The sequence below is a fragment of the Aptenodytes patagonicus genome, chromosome 10, assembly GCF_965638725.1.
Source record: "Aptenodytes patagonicus chromosome 10, bAptPat1.pri.cur, whole genome shotgun sequence".
Taxonomy (NCBI): domain Eukaryota; kingdom Metazoa; phylum Chordata; class Aves; order Sphenisciformes; family Spheniscidae; genus Aptenodytes; species Aptenodytes patagonicus.
The window spans coordinates 11,438,511-11,458,625 of NC_134958.1; the positions used below are offsets into that span (position 1 = coordinate 11,438,511).

The 20,115-nt window shown below is 48.1% G+C and overlaps 1 protein-coding gene across 1 annotated transcript in view; it reads right to left on the reverse strand.

Annotated features, from left to right (window-relative positions):
• The window catches only part of ADAMTS17 (ADAM metallopeptidase with thrombospondin type 1 motif 17), a 197,576-nt gene extending 182,086 nt beyond the window's left edge, over window positions 1-15,490 (reverse strand). The window contains exons 1-3 of the mRNA XM_076348704.1: window positions 15,421-15,490; window positions 14,336-14,697; window positions 3,934-4,099 (exon numbers count right to left, since the gene is read on the reverse strand). Of these exons, the coding sequence (XP_076204819.1) occupies window positions 3,934-4,099; window positions 14,336-14,697; window positions 15,421-15,490 (598 nt within the window). The remainder of the gene's footprint in view (window positions 1-3,933; window positions 4,100-14,335; window positions 14,698-15,420) is intronic.
• Window positions 15,491-20,115: the final 4,625 nt, after the last annotated feature.

A 20,115-nucleotide genomic window follows, 5' to 3' on the forward strand; every position in this document is an offset into this window, starting at 1 on the left:
TTTTTTGTTTCTAAACTCCTTGTGCACAAAAGTTAATCCAAACCAGACAGGAGTCAATTAGGTCGTTAACGTGCTAAGCCTATTAACAGCCATGACTTACATTTCTTTCCCGCAACAATGAAAAACATTCAGGAGTCTGCCTTTAAGTGGCAAAGCCCATGAGCAATTTCATTATTTTATGACACGGCTACTTGAAGCGGTGGCTGTTTGCACGAGCAAGCAGCACTCCCCACTGTGCAGCAGTCGGGTGCTTTGCTCTCCCCAAATCTAATCCTAGCTTAGCCCCTCAGTTAGCATCAGGTAGGAAAAAATCCAGTCACAGAACAAGATCCATAGCTTTACGTAAATTTTACATCAGACTATCAATCTCCCTCTGCCTCAGAACTCAGATACACACTCAGCCCATGTGGCCTGGCCACCACCTTTGCACGAGCTGAGCTACGGTAGTAGTGTGTGCATGTGTGCTCTTAGCTCAACAAATATGAAGAACTTCAACAACTTTGCTTGCAGTAGGGAATTCCTGTTCCTCAAGCTGTCCATGGATTAGGAACCTAACAGATATGTAATTAATTTTGCTGACACACAGTTAAGTGCAATCACATCACGTCAGACCAAGGGTCCACTGGCCCATGCCACAAGGTCCCCCAAGCTCAGGACCTGCCTGCTAATCACCTCTGGGCCAACCTGAGGACAACAAAGCTTGCGGGGAGGATCCCAGCAGCTGTGGGGTCTATTCACATGCCCTTTTGGACAAAGCAGAGAAAAGCAGCATGTAGTGGGGTTTCCCAGAAGCCTTCAGGAAGCAGTAGCTGCTACTGGGAACACTTTTTTTCAGTGTCCCCTTTTAGTGTCTTATTTTTATAGTTCTGATACCTTGGTACTCACTCACCTCCGCTTTCCATTTGTGATCCCCTGTAATTACCCAGTGTCTCTCCCATTTCCTTTCCTTTAGTCCCTCTTCTCAGGGAGGGAATTTCAGTTCTGTCAAGGACAGGCAGCACCCTGCTCCTAGACAGAAGGTCAAAAGGTTCAGTGGCAAAAGGATAAGGCAGATTTCCTGGACTGGTTTTGGTTCAATTCAGCTTTTAACTAATGGCTGTCTTATTTTACAGTGTAAGAATTTTGTAATGCATTCTCTACGAACACAGTGTTGCAGCACCTACAGTACTTGGCTAGGAAATCAGAGTGGTGCTGAATTCTGATGTTTCCTCTAAAGAGGATCTGTAACCAGAACCAAGATTTCATACCCAGATAATCGAAAAGAAGATTGGCTTAGTCTGAACCCATAAGAATGATAAACCTGCTGAATTACTAAGAGTTCAACTCCACACAAGAGAAAATGAAGTTTCTGGCTACAGGATTTACTAACAAGCAGTGCCAGCTAGGAGGCAACCTTATGAGCAAGCAAAGGTCATCTCTGCTGGTACACTGGCTTGGTTAAATACAAAAAACAAGAGATACACACAAACTTTTAAGTTCATGGTTGCCTATTCCAGTCAGTTCCTTCAGACTCCTCTTCCACTGCTGCTCCCAATAAGGAAGCCTTTTGTGCCTCCGGCTGCTGCCATGTTGCTTTATGTCCAACAACAGCCCTTGTTCCTGACCACTCAACTGTTCCCATACTTGTGGGCCTTACTCTTGTACCCATTAAACCTGCCAGTCCTGCTTCCCATTTTGTCCCTTTGGCAGCCTAGTAGAAGACAGCATAGATGCCTTGACCTGCTGCCTCCATTTAGTATGCAGTCCATCCAGTAGAAGGCAGAAGCTGAAATATTGGCGGGGTAATGGGGCAGGAGAGGAATAAAATGAACAGAATATAAAGGCACACTGAAACCTAAAGACAAGATTTCGCAGAGTTCATAAAAAATACCCTCTATGCAACCCACTCAGACAGATTTCCAGAAAGGATAAAATTCAATTGCTCCAAAGAAGCCAAAAACTAGACCAGTTTATACTAGCTGACAATCTGACTGTTTGGCTTTAAAAATGGGAGAAGACAGGATATGATCAGTGAACAGAGTTAGACATTTTCTCTTGAAAAAGGATAGGAAATAATAATATCAACAGCTATTTTATTATTAACACAAAACAAAAAAAACCACCCCAAAATGAAAAGGGTGTGAGACAGCTGCTTTTTTTCAGGGTTTCAGCTGCTAAGCATTAGAACACCAAGCAAGGTTTGCAGCAGCTCACAGGCACACACTCTTTAAGTGCAAAAATATGGTGTCTTGACTGGAGGAAGGTGAAAGACAGGAGAAAAATATTGAGGGCTGTCACCAAAGAACTGGATCTCCTTACTATTAGTCCTTTCCAATGGAGACTCTAGGGCTTAAAATCAGATCGACAATTACAACTTTTAATTTAAAAAACAACTTTAACATTGTCACGCTGGGTCACAAGTGAAGACTGACAATTTGGAACATGCCATCAGCACCTCACATACCCACAGACACCCATAGGATTTAAGCCCAGGATCCTAACACTGGCAAGGTGTGTCAGCCTGACACTGGAAACTGAATCCAGAGCATAAGAGAATGGCTACTATTAACTACCAGACACACAATCAAAATCTAAATCATTGCCATTTCCCAGGAAGCTGGTTCCCCTCCCAACTCTTGTTATACTACAGAAACCCCATTGAAACCTCATATTGCTAAACTATTTAAGCAGAAAAGCACTAGAAATTGCTTGAGAGGTGGTTGTTTGGTCCAGAACAGCTTCACACACACGAGGCACATCTGCATTTCAGCTGCTACTGATCCACAGCCAGGGTAACAGGACGGCAGACAAAAACTGCTCAAGCACTCCACCACCTAACTCGCACGGGTTTCCTGCTGTCACAGCTGTAGCTCCTTCAACATGCAATCTAAGTAGATTAAAGTTAGCCTAGGGATATCTGTATGAGTTGATATCGCATTTTGGACTCTCAGACCTCCAACCTGAGTTCACAGATCTCCAAGGAAAGCTAAAGACGTTAAAAGTTTCTTTGCTATCTCTATGAGCTCACTCCCTCTAACACAAGGCAAGAGGAAAAAAAGAAGAGTTTATCTCACAAAACCTTAAAGCAAACAATTTAAAAGCTGCCACTCAAAGAAACAAAAAGTCCTATACCATGAGAGCTAGAGCTTAAGTTTGATGAGTCAAACACCAGAAAGAAAAAGCAAAATCAAGTTCCTAGTTAAAAAAATTACCTTGCTCAACTGCATCTGGCAGTTTCAAATGCACCTAAGCCTATACAAAAGCAATCAAAAAAACCCAAACAAAAAATGAAGTCTGCCCAGTTGACCACATACCCTGATATACTCTATTATGGATAGTGTGCTCTGCTAGACAGAAGTAAAAATTATGACATGCGAGAAGCTGAAAAAGAAAGTTGATTGTTTTACAAAAGAAACTGTGCATCTCTTCCCCTCTCCAGATACCTTTTCATCCTGTTATGAGCTGGATCCCTGGAGCTGGACTCCACAGATGATACTTATGATCAGATTATATGAAAGTATCTGAAGTGATACTTTCCGCATTCTGAAATGCAAGGATCACCGTTCTACCCATGCCTACTTGGCACAACTCTAGTGGAAAGGTGAGACAAAAGAGCACCCCTCACCAGCGACTTCAGTTTCACAATTTGGGCCTTTGCTAAAAACATTCCTGAGCAGCGGTCACATTGCATGGTTAAAAGAGAAGTTTACTCTGACCCATCACAAAGTTTATCTTCCCACAAATTGAATGTTACAGCGTATGTCCTAACAATTTTTATATTTGTGATGTAGCTCCTTCTGCCTGAAGTAGCAGGATTCATTAATGCATGCCATTTTTCACTAGCTCCAGCTGCCTGAACACTTGAATTACAAAATACAGACATATCTGGCAGAACAACAGTTAAAAATATAATTGCATACTCATTGCTGTTCTCTTGAGCCACTTCAAGCTCACCTGTTACAACCTTGCAGCGCTCATCAGGAATGTGCGACTTCATGGGATGGCTTGATTTTGTGGATCGTCTATGCCTGATGAAGTGTTCTTTTCCACTAAATGAGGTCTCTGATGTATTCACTGGTTGTATTAGCATGTGCTCTGATCCAATTTGGATATAGCCAACCTGTCCACAGAAGAGAACAAAAAAACCCCATCAGACAGTTTGGTATCCTAACCTTGTCTATCAACCCAGTCTGAACCTAGACCATTTAATTGCAATCATTATTTACAGTGTGAGGAAATGAAAAGTGATTATGATCGTGTTCAGTCTGCATAATACAGACTAAAGAACTTCATCTGCTCCTCATTTATTTTTTATATCACTGAGCACTATTTAGAAACATCATTGTGCAAGGCACTGTACATGTACAAAAAAAAAAAGGTGGGGTGTTCTTGTCAACACCTTTCCTTTCCCTTCTTCCTCTCCCTCCAGCTAGAGGACCACTCTAGCTGGAACCATAAATAGGTATGTCTTATGAGATGCTCAACTCACATGAGGACAAATAAATCCTATTAACAGAAATCCTTTCATGATCACCTTTCTAATTGCCAGCTAGAATTGCATTGTTGCTAAATGGCATTTACTATCTCAGTAGAGCAGAGGTGAGATTGCCTGCAAACAGGAGACCACCTGTGTATGTCACTCTTGCAGACAACACGAAGTGAATTGAAGTGATGTTGTAAGTATGACTTGCAGAGCCACCCGCATTTTTTTTGTATGGGGACCAAATACCTCTTCTTGACTACAATAGGGGCCACATAGTAAGCACCGCTCTCCCTGCAAGCTGTGGGTTGGGTTTCAGGGATCAAGCCAGGAATGGACTGTTGTACCTTCCCAGTTACAAGCTTTTCCACCATCTTTGGAATAAGTAACACAAGGATGGCAAAGATTGTCTAATTAACAGTAGACTCCATAGGCTACAGGTCAGAGCACTAAACCCCTGCCTTTCTTGCACCAAGTCCAGACCTTACACCAGGGCTGGCAAGAACATCTTTGGAAGGCAGCTTCTGCCTCAGGAGACCCCTCCTTTGCTTGCAACCCAGAGTTTTTAAGGTTCTTTTATGCCTTTTCCACTCCTTTTCTGGCATGAAAGGAAGAGAGTGAAAGCAAAGATATCACCTTAAAATTTAACAAAGCTTCCAGGTTTAGTAATCAACTCTGAGGTTATAACACACTGGAGAAAGTGAATATGTACAATGAGGGTTTCTTTCTTACCTTTCATTGTACTAATCCAATGATTATTTGTATTGCAATCAAAAGTCTCGAAATACAGCTCTTTGCCATATACCCCCTTGGGAGAACTCTCTAGGTCTGATCCAACTTCTCCTGCTAGCAACAGGAGGCCTCATCTGGCCTGCCAGGAGGCATCAGATTGTGCCTATGGTACACCTTATAGGTGCAGGAGCTTACAAAGAGGTCCTGCTAGGTTGCATACCTGTAACACCCATCCTGTACATACAGAGACCAGACTTCTCCCCCCACCCCCCCGCGTTCTGTGCCAGCCAGGCAACCATCCAAATAAATGCTCTGCACATACATGCAAATACTATATATTCAACAGCTGACTGTACTAATATGATTTATAATATACATTACATACATACTGTATATCGTACATTTCCACACCTCCCTGCCAAATTCAGTCCTCACGTACACCCAGGAAATCCCTTTGGCCTAGTATTTCCAGCAAGAGGAATTTCTGCTAACAGAAATGAGAGCTCTCCTCTTTTGACAGCTGTACTAAGTGAACAGCATTCAGGGGAAACTAGGATCTCTCAGAAAGGGTCACTAATTTCAAAAGTGCACTTGGAAAAAAAATACAATACTAAAAATTGGTGTCTCTATTTGCCACAGCTGCAAAGCACGGTGTTAACAATTAGTCCCCTCTCTCAAAAGAGACGAGAGACATCTCTTCTGAAGTCCTTCAAAAGAGACCTCGCCCTTGGGGCAAGGTCACTGATTAAGTATAAAATGCCTTGACACTTCCCAGAAGGGCTCCCATTTACAAAGAAAAATTGACTTTATTCCTTGGCCCTACAGAATGCATACCAGTTTACAAGACCCACTCTGCCCTGGAGTTTCCAAAAGGGCTGCCTCTTCATTTAAATTAAAAGTTGGGCTTTGTCAGAATTGTTTCAGAGACAGCAAAAGCTCTAGTGACTTATTCTTCCAGCCTCCTTTATGATGCTCTCCACTACTTCCCCCCTCCTTGTTCCAATCTTCCAGCTGGGAGGTAGCCCCAGCCCCCTTTTTTAATATAGGTTTTAATTATTTAGAAGAAGGGTTGTAAATCTGGTGCCATGGTACTAAAAGCCACACCAGAGCTCCTGAAACACTGCCAACCATTTTTGTTGGTGCCAAAAATATGTAAGAAGTCAGTTTCATCACCACCCGACATTATCCCAACTTTTTGGCATCAAGTGTGAAAATAATTTAAACCATTGGAAAGGACTTCTGTTTCACATTTGCTTTGGAATTGTGAAACCTATGGAGGGAAAGAGCCATGCATCTTCACCCTGGAATAGGTTAAGAAGCAATCTCAAGTTTAATCTGACAAGCCAAGTAGAGTTTTAAGCAGGAAGGATTTGCAGGATCGGGCCTGTAAAGTACTCCCAGAGAGTTAAAATTTTCCCCAAACTTGCCAGTTGGGTTCTAAAGAGTCCTCAAACCTGTTGGCCCAGATGAGATCTTTTGGACCTGGTAACTTGAAAACTCTAGTCATTATTTTGCTTTTTCTGTAAGAAATGCATTTCTCATGTTGCCTCCCTCAAATCCTCCAACTACCAGATACTATACTGTGCTAATCTCAGCATGAGATATCAGACATCAGCACTAGACAAATACTCTACGCTTTTCTTCTCTAGTCTGCGTGATGTTCAGGGACAGCAGAAAGCTGGATTTTGAAGATAAAGAAGTAAAACGGAAGACCACGTAACTGTCAGAGCTATTTTCCCCTCATCTCTGGAAATCATTCCAATTAAATAAAATGCTTTGGATCTGCCAATTCACATTTGCCTGGGGAGATGCATATCAAAAGCTGGGATACTCCCTCTTGTCCTTCTTTCACTGTGAGAGCCCATACGAACAGGACCTGCCACTGTGCCAGACCCCAGTATTGCTTAGTGTCCAGGAGAGCAGCTGCTGCCCAGCCCCACCATCGCAGAGCACCTGAGACACAGGAGTCATCAGGAGCCCAAAAATGCAGAGAAGTTCATCGTCATCTGCATTATGAATCTAACCTGGATTTTACAGTTAGTATGACGGGGCCATATAGCTGACAGAATCACGCAGCTCAGCTAACGGGAAAGGCTGGAATGATTTCAGCCTCAAAAAGGCAGGCAACCAAACTGACAAGTTGATTAAAATAAACAATCCACACTTCCCACTACAGCCCCACTCACCACTGTGCTTAACAGTGGCTATATCTTTCATATTAAGGATATTTGATATTTCATATCCTTAATTTAAAAGTCAGCTACACATTGCTCACTAGCAAAAAAGGCCCTGTTCTCCAAACCACCAAAATATTCTCATATGCTCTTATCCAGAGTTTTACATATACATCGGTCACTCGAGCGATCTGCTCGCTCTCTAATCTACTCTTGTACCACCAGTAGTTCACTCTTCTACGCATTATCTTCCTTGCCACTGGAGCTTTTCTCAGGCTAAATGGCACTAGGGAAAGGAGGAAGGTCCTCACACCGTATCACTGAAATTACAATGGTAACAGCGGGACTGTTAGTGCTGGCACTCAAATAGCATTTGTAATCACATCGCCCTGCTTCGCTGGCTTCGCTGTTCTGTCTCTGTCCCCTGGTAGTACTGGTGGAGCTACAACAGCTCGAGGGCTAACTCGGGACAGGAATCCAAATCTTCAATCTTCTCTGCACGTGGTTCTGGACCTTCCCACACGTTAATACTCTCCAACAGTTACACTGTTTTTCCAGCCCTTTTTATTTTCACAACATCTTTGAACGAGATCTGTGAAATGCTGAATCTTTAACAGATTTTTCTTTTGCTCCTAAGTGTTCATTAGTTACATACATATGAACGCGCTGAAAAGAGAACAGTTTTAAACATCTGACAAATTCCAACCCCTTCTCAATTTCTCAACTGTTTGTTACACTGTAAATCTTAGTTTAACCGTTTCCTCAAAGTTAAAAGGAAGATAATATTTAAAGTGAAGAACAAAAAACAACATAAATACAGTTTAACAAACTTCACATGGCTTTTAGTCCTGTCCTTATTAACCACACTTCAGCTTTGTTAATTATTATTTACAAGTGCAATTCAAGCAAATTTAAAACGAGAGCTTTAAATTAGGTCTTGCTCCAGTGTCATTTCAGGTTTACATTCAGTTATGAGAGCAGATCATACCCAAGAATATCTAACTGCACCTCTGTTCCAGCCCGCCCCAGCCTCCGAGCCTGCTAAACAAGGAAACCACAACGTGCTCTCCCTTTTGTCCACTGTGGAAGGGGAAAGAAAATCCCAGCACAAAGAAACCCAGCGTGGTAATTTTAAGAGGTTTAACTTTTCAGCTCATGGACCAGCTATGGATGAATGCCAGACAGCTCCTCTTCCAGACAAGAGAATTCAGCAGAGCTGAAGGTTTCCGCAGGGGAAATCGTATCATCTCATAATCCTAGCATGCTTGCGCTGCCCTGCTTCCCATAACAGCAGAGGCTTTTGCAGTCACCTGAAAGGCAGCACTGCCCTGTTGCACACAAAAAACACTACCACTGGACAGGGATTGAGCCCACAGAGCTTCAGACATCTGCTCTAAACCAGGCATCATCTTCCTCTACAGTCAATGAAGAAAGGCAAACACTTCCAAAGGGACAATTCACCAATCTAAAGTGCTCTTTGGAAGTACCCATCTTTCTTGCCCTCTCTCCCCTTTATAACCCGAGTCAGGCTTAAAACCAAACTGTGGCCTCTTCTGTATTCTTCTTCCTCTTTTTCACAAGGATAAAGATGATTTACCATTTCACTAGGAGTCCTTTGATTTATTGCTCGTTCTGTGGAGCCTGCAGTCCAACTACTCACTTCTCTTTGCCCTGACTGGCCTTCCATATTGGATCCAAAACCACACTGAGACGTCCAGTTCCTGCATATACACTTACATCCACCTGGAAATCAGTGGGAATTCAGAGACCCTAGAAGCAGCTATGCATCCAAACAGTGTCTATATCTGGTCCCACAACATCGTTGGTGAACAGCAACGTGGGGGCAACAGCAGGGGCAGAATTTCCCAGGTACTGCAGCTAACTGGAAAATACATTTCTGGCATTTAACCTTGTTTAGTACCCAAATGCACAGTCATAACTTCATAATAATCAGTATTTTCCCTTATCACCTCCCCCAGACTTACAGCATCTCTGCCCAACCTTCCTGAAAAAAGGAAACACCTGGCTGACACAGAGTCCAGAGGGGTGCTTTATCATCTCTCCTTGCCCATACTTGCCAAAGCTTGTCTACATCTACACCCTCACAAAATTTGTGGATGGTACCAAACTGGGAAGTGCAGGGGACACACCAGAACGAGGAGCCACCGTTCAGAAATATTCTAATAGGCTGGAAGATCTGTCCACCAGGAGTTGCATAAGGTTTAACAAAGGTAAACGTACATGAAGCTTGGAAGAAAATAAGCCCTTTTCTTCTCTGTGTTGATTGTATGAGACAATACTGCAAAGTGTTTAGTTTCCCAACTTCCAGCATGTATTTCTTAGAGTGTAGCTTCAATTACTCTATTCCATCCTGTAACGAGAAAATCACTATTCTCATTGCATGAGCCCTTCATCATTCACTTCCACTGATCCAGTCTGCACAAGGAGTCTCACTGAATTCAGAGGAGGTGAAAATGTGGTGTGAAAAAATTAAATGAACAAGCCTGAACAGGAGGGAGTCACAACCTCTCCTATCTCACTCGAGAAGGACAATCCACTTTGAGACAGGCCAAAAAGCAGTCCTGAACCCAAAGTCAGAGATTCCAGATTTCACAATGAAAAAGAGAAGTTCCTTAGAGTTAAACCTCTGCCTCTAAATGCATCCCAGTGATTTTCAGCTTTCAGATAAAGTTCCTGAACAGACAAGATTTCTCAAGTTCATTTCTAAGTCAAATCTAACGCTCATTTTATCATGCACCCATGACCCTCTTAAAACTGTAACTGCTTCAAAAATTTAGGTACAAGAAATAAGAAAGCCTACACCAGTTATAAGGTACTGACACTGCAGTCCAACAGACTGCATAGCAGTCCAGCACTTCAGCACTGGAAGTGACTCTAGCATGAAAAACAAAAGGTAAAAAATTAATACATCAAACGAAGTATTTGGGAATCCCACGTTTTGCAGACAGCTTGAGACAGCATTCTGCAACATACTGCTGGTGAAGAAGTCTCCCCAAAGGGCACAGGACCCTGCCTATCTCTCTTATCTTGGGTCTGCAGGACAGACAAGCCCTGCTGGTACTCAGAAAAAGCATCGTTCCAGTCAATCACAGTACAAATATATGGTGCTGAAAGGGCCTCCTCTACTGTGCTCTCCGGGTTTCAATCGAGAAAAGCTCTGCAGATTGACGGTTGGACTCGATGACCTCAGAGGTCTTTTCCAACCTTAATGATTCTATGATTCTATGGTAATACTGCTCTGCCAAACTTTGCTAGAGAGGGTAAGGGCAGCACGCAGAGAGCAACAGTCAAAACATAACTGTGAAATTGCACCTGAAAGCAATGGATGAGTAGTTCTGAGATGTATCAAGCAAACTGGAATTTCCTTGCTGGAGAGAGACCCAACATATGTCATCTAGGAACTGACCTCAGACTTAGAAGGAAAGACCTTAGTCCACTACACAGCTCAACTCAAGGTAACACACACCGTGGCCTTACAAAGCTGGAACTTCCCAAAAGAGAGGCAGTTTCCTGTACTGCCTACTGTCTTCTAGTGTTGGTCAGACGAGTTGCAGAATTTTGCTCCTGCTTGTGTCTCCCCAGCACCAGGGAAGGACAGTTCAGTCCTGCAGTGTGGTCAGAATCCAAGTGTTTACACAACTGCATTCCCCAGACGGGATACAGTCCTGCCAAGTTGAAGTGCTTTTCAGGAACATAGTACCTCTTGTCTACGCTGCAATTCCCAGGTTGTCAAGAGGGACAGGAGGGCTGGAGTATCCTCACATGCAGTACTTTAACTGTGCAGATGAGACCTGAGGCACACGAGTCCTAAACGTGCTACGGCCTGATGTAGCTACAAGAATGTGGCCACCCTTCTTGAGGCAATTGCAAGCTGTAGCAGGAAACTACAACAGACCACATACTGGTTAACAGAAGCATCTGCAAGCAGAGTTTAAAAAACAAAACACAGCCTTTAGATGCCACACTGGGAATCTGGTATCATTACCAGGAAGCAATTGCTCAGTCTGGTTGTAGCTCAGTTTTCATGCCACTGTCAGGGATTTTGTTTTTATTAGAACTCCCCTTGCCCTGATCATTTTATATCACTTTTTGTATGATTTATGGCATGGTTGAGGAATATGATTACAACAAAGTCTGAGCCAGCTGGAGATCAGGATACAGTATTATTACCAACTCTACTTCTTAGCAACCAGCTTTTCTGAATGAGATGTCCTGATCATCCAGTTCGAGTCCAATGAGCACTCCCACACTGGAGTTTTCAGGAAATCTCCCACTGCAGCATTAGCACTGCTCAGGAGACAAATGCCAGGATAAACAAGCTCCGAGGTTTCCACTACCAAGGTCTTTCTTCTAGCCCAGCGTGCAGGCCTTGTCCATATCCCCACCTGTGAAGCTGTGCTGCTGATGAGGGCAAAGCCTTATTCTTTCTGCAGCAAACAGGGCTTAAGGAAACAACTGGAAAATTCAAAACCTGCTGTAGTGCTGGTCTTGGTGTTTTAAATTTCTAGACTAGGAGGCAAAAAATTTGGGCTCTAGAGTCACCCGATTTCAGTTCCACTCATGGCAGATTCAAGACTTCCTAGATAATTTGAGGAAAACTCTTAATTCCTCTAATCCCACAAAACATCTTACCACTAAATCACATAGCTTTCACTACAGGTATGCCGATTTAGCGTGGCCACTGCAAAAGGCTGCATAAACACTGAAAGCAGGCTAAAATCTGATATGTTTCATGTTTAAGAATAGACTTCAGAAGCCAAAAGGTCCATTTGGCTAGAATAAGAAGGTCTATCTACATGGTGATGTGGATCAATTTAATGAAACCATTTCAAAAGTTAATGAGGTTCATCTTAAGTTTAGGTTCATCCTAAAGACACTTCAGTTTTCTGTTCTCTAGTTTTCAGTTTACAAGGGTGTTATAAACCTTAACTCACCCATAAGTAGCACGCGTCTGCTTTGACCCCTTTTCCCATTCCTGGTGATTATCTGAATGAAGAGTAAATGAACAGATTCCTCTGATAGGAAAGGAGTACCCCAACATGCAGAAACACATCTCTCTCAACACATCTGCCCGCACCACTCTCAGCACTCCCAGGACCAGATCCACAGGCAAAGGCGAGCCCAGCTTTACCAACACTGCCTCTTACACACGTGGCAGTACTGGCTTTGGTCCCCAAGAGGTGCCACAAACGAGCAGCTTTGACACCGACCGCTTTTCGAACCCAAGTTCATCTAGCTCAGTGATGTCAATTTAGTCGTTGCTTAGAATTCATATGGTACAAACAGATATTGCAATATTGCGGCTCATATTTGCAGAGTAATGAACAAAGACTAACTAGTCTTGTTTCTTTTCCAACTTTTCTACTGGGAATATCGCCAATCTTTTTCACTCCCCCTCCTCCATTCCCTGATCTCGGGCAGTTAATACTGTGCCTACAACTACATTCCTCTTTTTAAAAAGGTTCCTTCTCTGCCTGTTTGTGCTTTTCAGCTCTGCTGGAGTAGGTAGCTTTGGAAGCCCAGCACTTCATGAAAGGGATTAACAAAATGTGCCTAGTGACAAAAGCATAGAGCTGTTAGTGATGTAAAGCTCGAACTAAAGATATCAGTTTTAAACTCTGAGAAAGCCCTCAGTGGTATACAGCTCAATTTACAGTGCCACTCAAATACGTAGCATCTCAGAATCCCTGGGGGGGGTTTATTTTGTTTTGTTTTTTAAACCTGAGGCACAGTGCCCTCAAATGGTTCAGGAATGAAGGCCCAAGCCCCAAGTGCAGCGTACATGAAGTGCTTCTTATGACAAAGTTTAAGATGAAACCTCCATCAACAGGTCTGTACCAAGAAGTTAAGCACACATCCCAGGACTATGTACTGGGAGTCTATGCTTAACGCCTCGGTGCCTTTCTGAAGCACTTTCAAGTTATCAACAATAATTACAAACTAGCCATCGTCTTAAGCATCTAAATCTTCACCACTGAGAAACACAAAGGCTGTTCCACGCAAGACCACCTCTTCTTATCAGGTGGAACCACCTGAAAACGCTACAACCTCAGGTAGAGAAATCCTGACACCTGAGGTGGGAAAAGCATCCCCAAGCAGGATGGTTCCTTCAACCATGCCAGAGGTGTCCCTACACCACAGCTCCCACGAAACGCCCTCACACACCAACACCGATTGCACGAGCTGGGTGGAAAGGACCAGTTGAAGACCTGAGGAGCCCGCTGTCCCAGGCTGTATTGCTGAGGCCATGCACAGCTGCTGGAGGAAGGAGCCAGGCAGGCAGGTGATCAAGTCCCCACAGTGGGACCCAACCACCAGCCAAATGGCACGGGTATAGTGACAAGAGGAGGGTCCATCAGCCAGGACAGTCCTCTACAGCATCCTCAGGCCCCGTCGCCCACCCACAGCGGACATGCTGCAGCTGAGGCCCTCAGCCCCTCAGGCATGGCTGAGGCTGGGGCAGCTCCCACAGCAGAGAGTCAGGATGGACGGAAAACCCACACAGGGGACAGCGGCGATGCTCGCCAGGGCCTGGGAGACAAGGGGACAGGCAGGACAGCACGGGAGCTGGCAGGGAGGTGCCCTGTGCTGAGGTGAGGTGCAGGCATGGCCGCTCCTTGCCTCCACGGGGCAGGGCGGCTGGGGGCAGCTCCCAGAGCGGGGAGCCGGGGCTAACAGGAGAGTCTTCACGGGGCACGCCGGAGACACTCGCCAGGGCCCGGGGAGGCGAAGGGACGGGCAGCACTGCGGGGGAGCGGGCAGGAGGCGCACCGCGCACGGCCGCTTCCCGCCTCCGCCGGGCCGGGAGCCGGGCGGGGGGTCGGGCAGCTCGCGGGGCCGGGGCTGACAGGAAAAGCCCCGCGGGGGCGGCGGAGGGGCTCGCCGCAGCCCGGGGGACCGGTCGGGGAGGCGGCCCGCGCTGAGGGGAGGCGGGTCGGGGTGGCAGTACCAGCCCGGCGCAGGTGCTGAGGGAGGCGAAGGAGTCGCTGCGGTTCAGCACGTGTCCCGTGTAGAAGCAGAGCCGCTCCTCCGGGGGCCGCCGGGGGCCGGGCGCCCGCCGCGCCTCCCCGCGCCGCTGCTCCACCACGAAGCCTCGGGCGAGGAAGCGCAGGTCGCGGCGGAGGTGCAGGTAGAGCTCGGTGCCGGCGGCGGGCAGGCGGAGCAGCAGGGCCTCCGCCGCCGCCCGCTGCCGCGGCAGCGCCCGCCGGCGCCGGGGGCCGCCGCGATCCCCTCGCACGGCGGGCGGCAGCAGGTGGATCTTCTCCAGCGCCACTCGCTCCGGGATCACCACTTCCAGCTCCGCTCCGCCAGCTGCAGGCGAGAAGGAGAGAGGCTCAGGCGCTCGCACCCCCGCCGGCCGGTCCCGCGGCCCGACGGGGCGGCCGGGGGCTCTGTGCCCCGCCAGCGCCCCCCCCTCCCCGCGGGGACGCCCCGTCCTGCCGGGGCGAGGACAGCCCCGCGCTCGGATTTCAGTGCAGATGCTCATGCACTGGAAATTGTGAACAGGCTGCAGAGACAATGGAGCCAGCGGAGGAAAGGGATTTATTTCTCTCTCTGTATATATACGTACACACACATATATATATTAGAGACAAAAACGTGCAGCGAAGAGAGGAATAAAGCAAATGCTAAAGCTACTTGTATCATTAAAAAAAAATATATAGCTCAGACACAAGCATCGCATTTCACCAACCCCAATAAAAATCTGCAGGGAGAAGGGGAAAAGCAGAGCAAGCCGAAGCCGCAGCCAAGGACAGTCAGCAGCTTTCCACATGAAACGTTACAGCAGCAGCAGCGAGAGGACAGGAAAAGAAAATACAAAAGCCTGGAGCAATTCATCCTGCAGACTGGGACCGCGGCCACGCAGGGGATCCGGTGCATGCCCTGCGGTCTGCGCCTGCATGCTGCCGCCCGGGGCCGGCGCCCACCGCCCGCCCCGCCGGACCCGCGGCGCGGGGCTGCCCGCGGCGAGGGCTGTCAGCGCCGCCGGGGAAGGGGACGCCGGCGCGGGGAGCCAGGGGAGGGAAGCGCTACCTGTGCCGGCGTCCAGTCCCCAAAGCAGCAGGCAGGGAAACACGAGAGGCAGGAGGCAGCCGTCAAACATTTTATGGCAGCGGCGGGGCCCAGCGCGGAGCGGAGGCGGCGGCGGCGGCGGCGGCGGGAGCCCGGGCCGGAGTGAGCCCTCCCCGCCCTCGGAAAAAGTAATCAGCGCCGCCGACAGCCCCGGCGTGGTGGGCGCCCGGCCACGCCCCTCCCCGCGGCCCCGCGCGCTCATTGGCGCGGGCGCCCGCCGGGCCACGCCCCGCTCTCCCCCATTGGCTGCGAGCTGAACGCGCTGGGCGGAGGGCCGGCCTGCGCGGGGAGGCGTGCACGTGGGTGGGGGCGGCCGGCAGGGGGCGCCCTCTCCTGCCCCGCGCCCGGGCGGGCGGGCGGTCCCCCGCCGGCGCCGGTGCCCCCGGTGCCCCGCCGTGGGCGTTCCGCAGCCGCTCGTCCGAGACCTGCGACTGGTTTGGTGCCCATGAAGCCCTTGGAAATAGCCTAGCGAGAGGCATGGGAGGGCTGACAAAAAGCAGCCGACCGGTGGTCTCCTCCATCGTGTTTTCTGCACATCCTTTGCTTCGTTACTAAAAGAATTTAGACCCTGCTACAGAAGCTCGCCTGAAAAATTCACCCATTCCTTCATTTCCTGCAGCCTTTTCCACCGCCGTCTGAAGTATTGATCCTAGGACTCAGAGGACCGGGAAAAAATGAGGTTGGCAATATACAAGTGCACAAAGGTTTTAGGCAATGATCTTACATACTCCTGGAAGCACTCATCACATGGATGAAGACAAGAAACAAGTTCATAAAGCTCAGGAGATATAAAAATTGATTTTTACAGTGGTGGACAAGAGGGGGACACTAATTTAAATCAGGGAGGACGGGTTGTTCAAGCTAGTTAAGAGGGCTGTTTGGGAGAGGAGGAAGGAGGAAGCTACCTGCCAGCTCCCTTTCCCTTGCCGCTCCGTGTGCGGGGGACACTCACATCCCCACCCAGGTGCAACCAATTCCTGTTTCACTGAGATCCTGCAGCCACAAGAGCTCCTTCCTACCTGATGGTTGGGCCGGGCCACGTCCTGCCTGTCCTCAGCTGCCCAGGGGTCAGGAGAAGTCAGCCTGGTCCAGGGGCTGTTGAAAGCAGTAGGGTGATTTCCAAGAGTAGAAAGATTTCTGCTGCATTCAGTGGGCTTTGGATCAGATCCTGTGCTCCTGGCATGGCTGAGTCGTGGAAAGCAGTAGAGACCCGACATGTTAGCAGCTTTAAACTGCTGTCGCCCAGCAGAGCAGTGTCCTAGAGGTTAAACTTCTCCAAAAATCTGCAACTTTGTTACTGAAATTGAGGAAGAATTCAAAGGAAGACCCATAAAAGAGTGTAAATGACTCTGGCAGATCGCAGTGCAGCACTTCACAAGAATTGTCCAGAGTTGTACTGACAGTGGTAATGGCTCAGAATCATGAGCAAGGGGAATTAGATTTGGATGCTCATCCCTGCGAGGGCAGGCAACTGGGGTAGTGCTAAGAAAATGGCCGTTTGAATCTAGGAAGAGGACTGGTGAGAGAGATGAGTGGGTCAACGCCGTTTTCTCTCTTTCAGGCGTGGGACAGGCAACAAGAACCATGTTTTCTTTGAGATCTGCTCCTGTGACAAGTAGAGAGGCTGCCTGAGAGCCGGAATCCTAGAGCTGCCTCCAGTCCTTCTTCCCGCTGGCTCTGCTCTTCCCAGGCGTCGAGGGACACCCTGCGGCACACGGCGGGCTGGCGTAGCGCCTCGGCAAGACCTACCCTGCGCAGGGCCTCTAGAGCACCATATGGGCATGAGGGCATGCAGACGTCCCACCTCCTACTGCGCTCTTGGGGAAGCTCCTCGTCTCTCCAGTGCGGTGGCACTTGGAGGGTATTACCAGCAGTCAGCAGCAAGAGGGAAACTGAGGACCTGCAACCAGCTCCCAGCAGACAAAACCTGAGTGCAGCCAAGACCCCTGGCTCAAATTCACTTTCTTAACGTGAGATCAGGTGAGATTTAATAGCTCTGTGTTTTCCTGTCTCTTTCAAGGTTCAGTCTGCTCTCTAACAAGAAGTAAGTTACCAAAACAAAAGGACTGGCTCAGAACCCATTCAAGTGAGACAAAAACTCAGTTTGGGACTGCCTTGCTGTATGTCAATAGTGTAATGTAACACGGTTTAAACAAAACCTCAGAGCCTGAGTTTCTCTCCTGACCTGTTGTGAACCAACAATTTCAGCGCCTCCCTCCAAGACCAGGGTCCCCGCTGGCACAGTAGCTCTGGGCAGCAGCTCCCCCACAGCTCTTCCACCCGTGGCAGTTCTCCACTCCTGAGAACCAAGAGGCAGTTTGATTTGTGAGCTGCCAAATCTGGCCTGAGCCCCGAACAGCCATGTTTAAACCCAGACCACCAGCCGCCTTCATTTGCTAAGGGACTGAAGCGAGTGCCTCATCTCTTCCCTCAAAAAGGTTTGACGAGGGGGCTTAGATTTGCTGAACTTTTTAGTAGATCCTTTCTCCCACCTTCCGAAGTCCTCTGCCAAAAAAATAATAACAATACAGAGAAAGAATAAATTTAATAGTGTGGGGGAAGAGGGGCACTAATAAAGAGAAGTCTGTAACTTACTGCATGGAAGGACTCACTCAGTGGCTGGGCTGGCCAGCACAGACTGCGTTGGGGTAGGGCCAGTCCCTGCTGAGCATCGCAGAGTTGCAGAGCGTCTGGGCAGGGGCCCGAGAGGCTGCAACGCCCCACAACAGGGGCAACATCACGGGAAGGCCTTGGTGTTGGCAAGGGCTGGAGCCAGGAGCAAGGGACAAGCCCCCGCAGAGGTACCCACACAAAAAAAGAAGAACCTGTCATAGGAGAAGCAGTGTTTTTATTGAATCCAAATCCCAAAGCTCCAGTGAGAGACAGACTTTGTTTATTAATTTAACACCACGGGCTTTTCAGAAATGTCTTGAAATTGTTACTGATAAGGGTAACGCGTGTGGCAGGAGTGGGCTGCGGTCCTGTCGTGGTGATTGCAGTTCTCCCCTGCCCGCAGCCCGGGAGGGGGGTGTGTGTGTTTCTCCTCCTCTCACCATCACAGAGGGTGGATTTGGCCCCACAGTTTCTAGGAAACAAGCCCTCTCCCCCTCTGAAACTCATGTTTTATTTTTTTGCAATTTTAAATGTACGTCAAGGAAGCCAAGTTTCATGGCCATTATTGCACAGTTAATAACCCTTTGGAGACTGCAGACATGTGTTATATACATCTTCCCGAGCAGTCATTTGGCTCGCCGCCTGGAAAATGCCAGCATGCGAAGGGTTAACTTGGCCGTTACTCAGCCTTCTCCTTCTCTCCAGCCACCCCTCTCCAAACCCTTCCTCTCCTGGTCCTAAGCAGGCAGTCCCAACCTCACAGGTGATGCTCTCCTGCCCGGGACACTCGATGCCTTCCCTGCTCTCCCCGCAGCTCCTGGCCTCGCTGCGGTCTTTGGGCAGCGGGGATTTCCTTCCCTGCTGCAGGCTGCACCTGCCCTAACGCTGCAGAGTTTGGCCAGGCCGGTTGGGCGCAGACCTGGCGCGTGCTGCTGTGACCCGTGCAAATGCCCCCGCAAAGAAGGCAGAGACAGTTTAATGACAAGTAAGGACCAAGAAAAGCTCTTTTGTCATTTAAAACAATCAACCAAATAAATACAAGTAGTTCTATAGGTGCCAGCAGGGGGTTTCCTACAGATCGTTTTTTCACAGTGAGCCAGAGGTTTGATTAAAGCATCTTCCCTGGATAGAGGGTGTTTAAGGCTGTGCTTCTTCATGTTGGACTCGCTTCTTAGGGTTGGACTTGATGCTTTTAAAGGTCTTTTCCAACCTAAATGATTCTATGATTCTATGTGGAGTCTCCAGTGTCTAGTACCATTGAGGCAGCCCTCAGCAGAGGCACTTAGGAGGTTTTTCCTTCCAGCAGCCTGAATTCTCCTGAGCCTGTGAGAGAAAAACTCCCTCTGGGACATCTCTGTCAAGTCTGGCTGAAAAAGGACAGCCTGTTCCTGAGCTCCTGGGGATAAGGAACAGAAAGAAAAGCGACTGTGATACTGGAGGCGTCCAAGGACAGAGCCGAGCCACCGGCACCTGTGTCCTCATGGGAGCACAGAGCCTGCTTCAGTTAAGGTAAGTCCATGGCAGGAGACCTATCCCTTTCTTGCCCCTAGCAGGAAGCTTTATTCACGGGCTGACAAGGGTTCCCTTTTGTCAGGGGGAGTTTGCTTTGGTTGAGATGCATCTGTCTCACAAACAGCGAGTGCATTGCATGAGGTTTTCCCTGGAGATCTTCCCTCCAAACACTTCCCCTCTGCCTGTCTCCAGGGGCCTGACAGCTTCACCCAGCTGCAATGGGGAAAAACATCCTATTTCCATGGAATACAGAGGAAAGAGAAGAAAAATACTCCTGTGGCAGAGGGGCTGAGGAATGGACTCCTGAAATTCCAGGTCACTTCACACCTGCCCCCTGAGAGTGGAGATCTGGCTACATCCCCGCACTGGTGGTCTGCACGAAACCTCCCAGGGTATCTCGCTACCTTGGTGCAGATGTTTGGAGGGAACAGGGTGCAACACTGTTGGGAGCAGAAAATGACATCACACGCATGCCACTGTGGGTGAGAAAAGCCATGAATACAAAAGAACGGGCTCCCGATTGAGTCACAC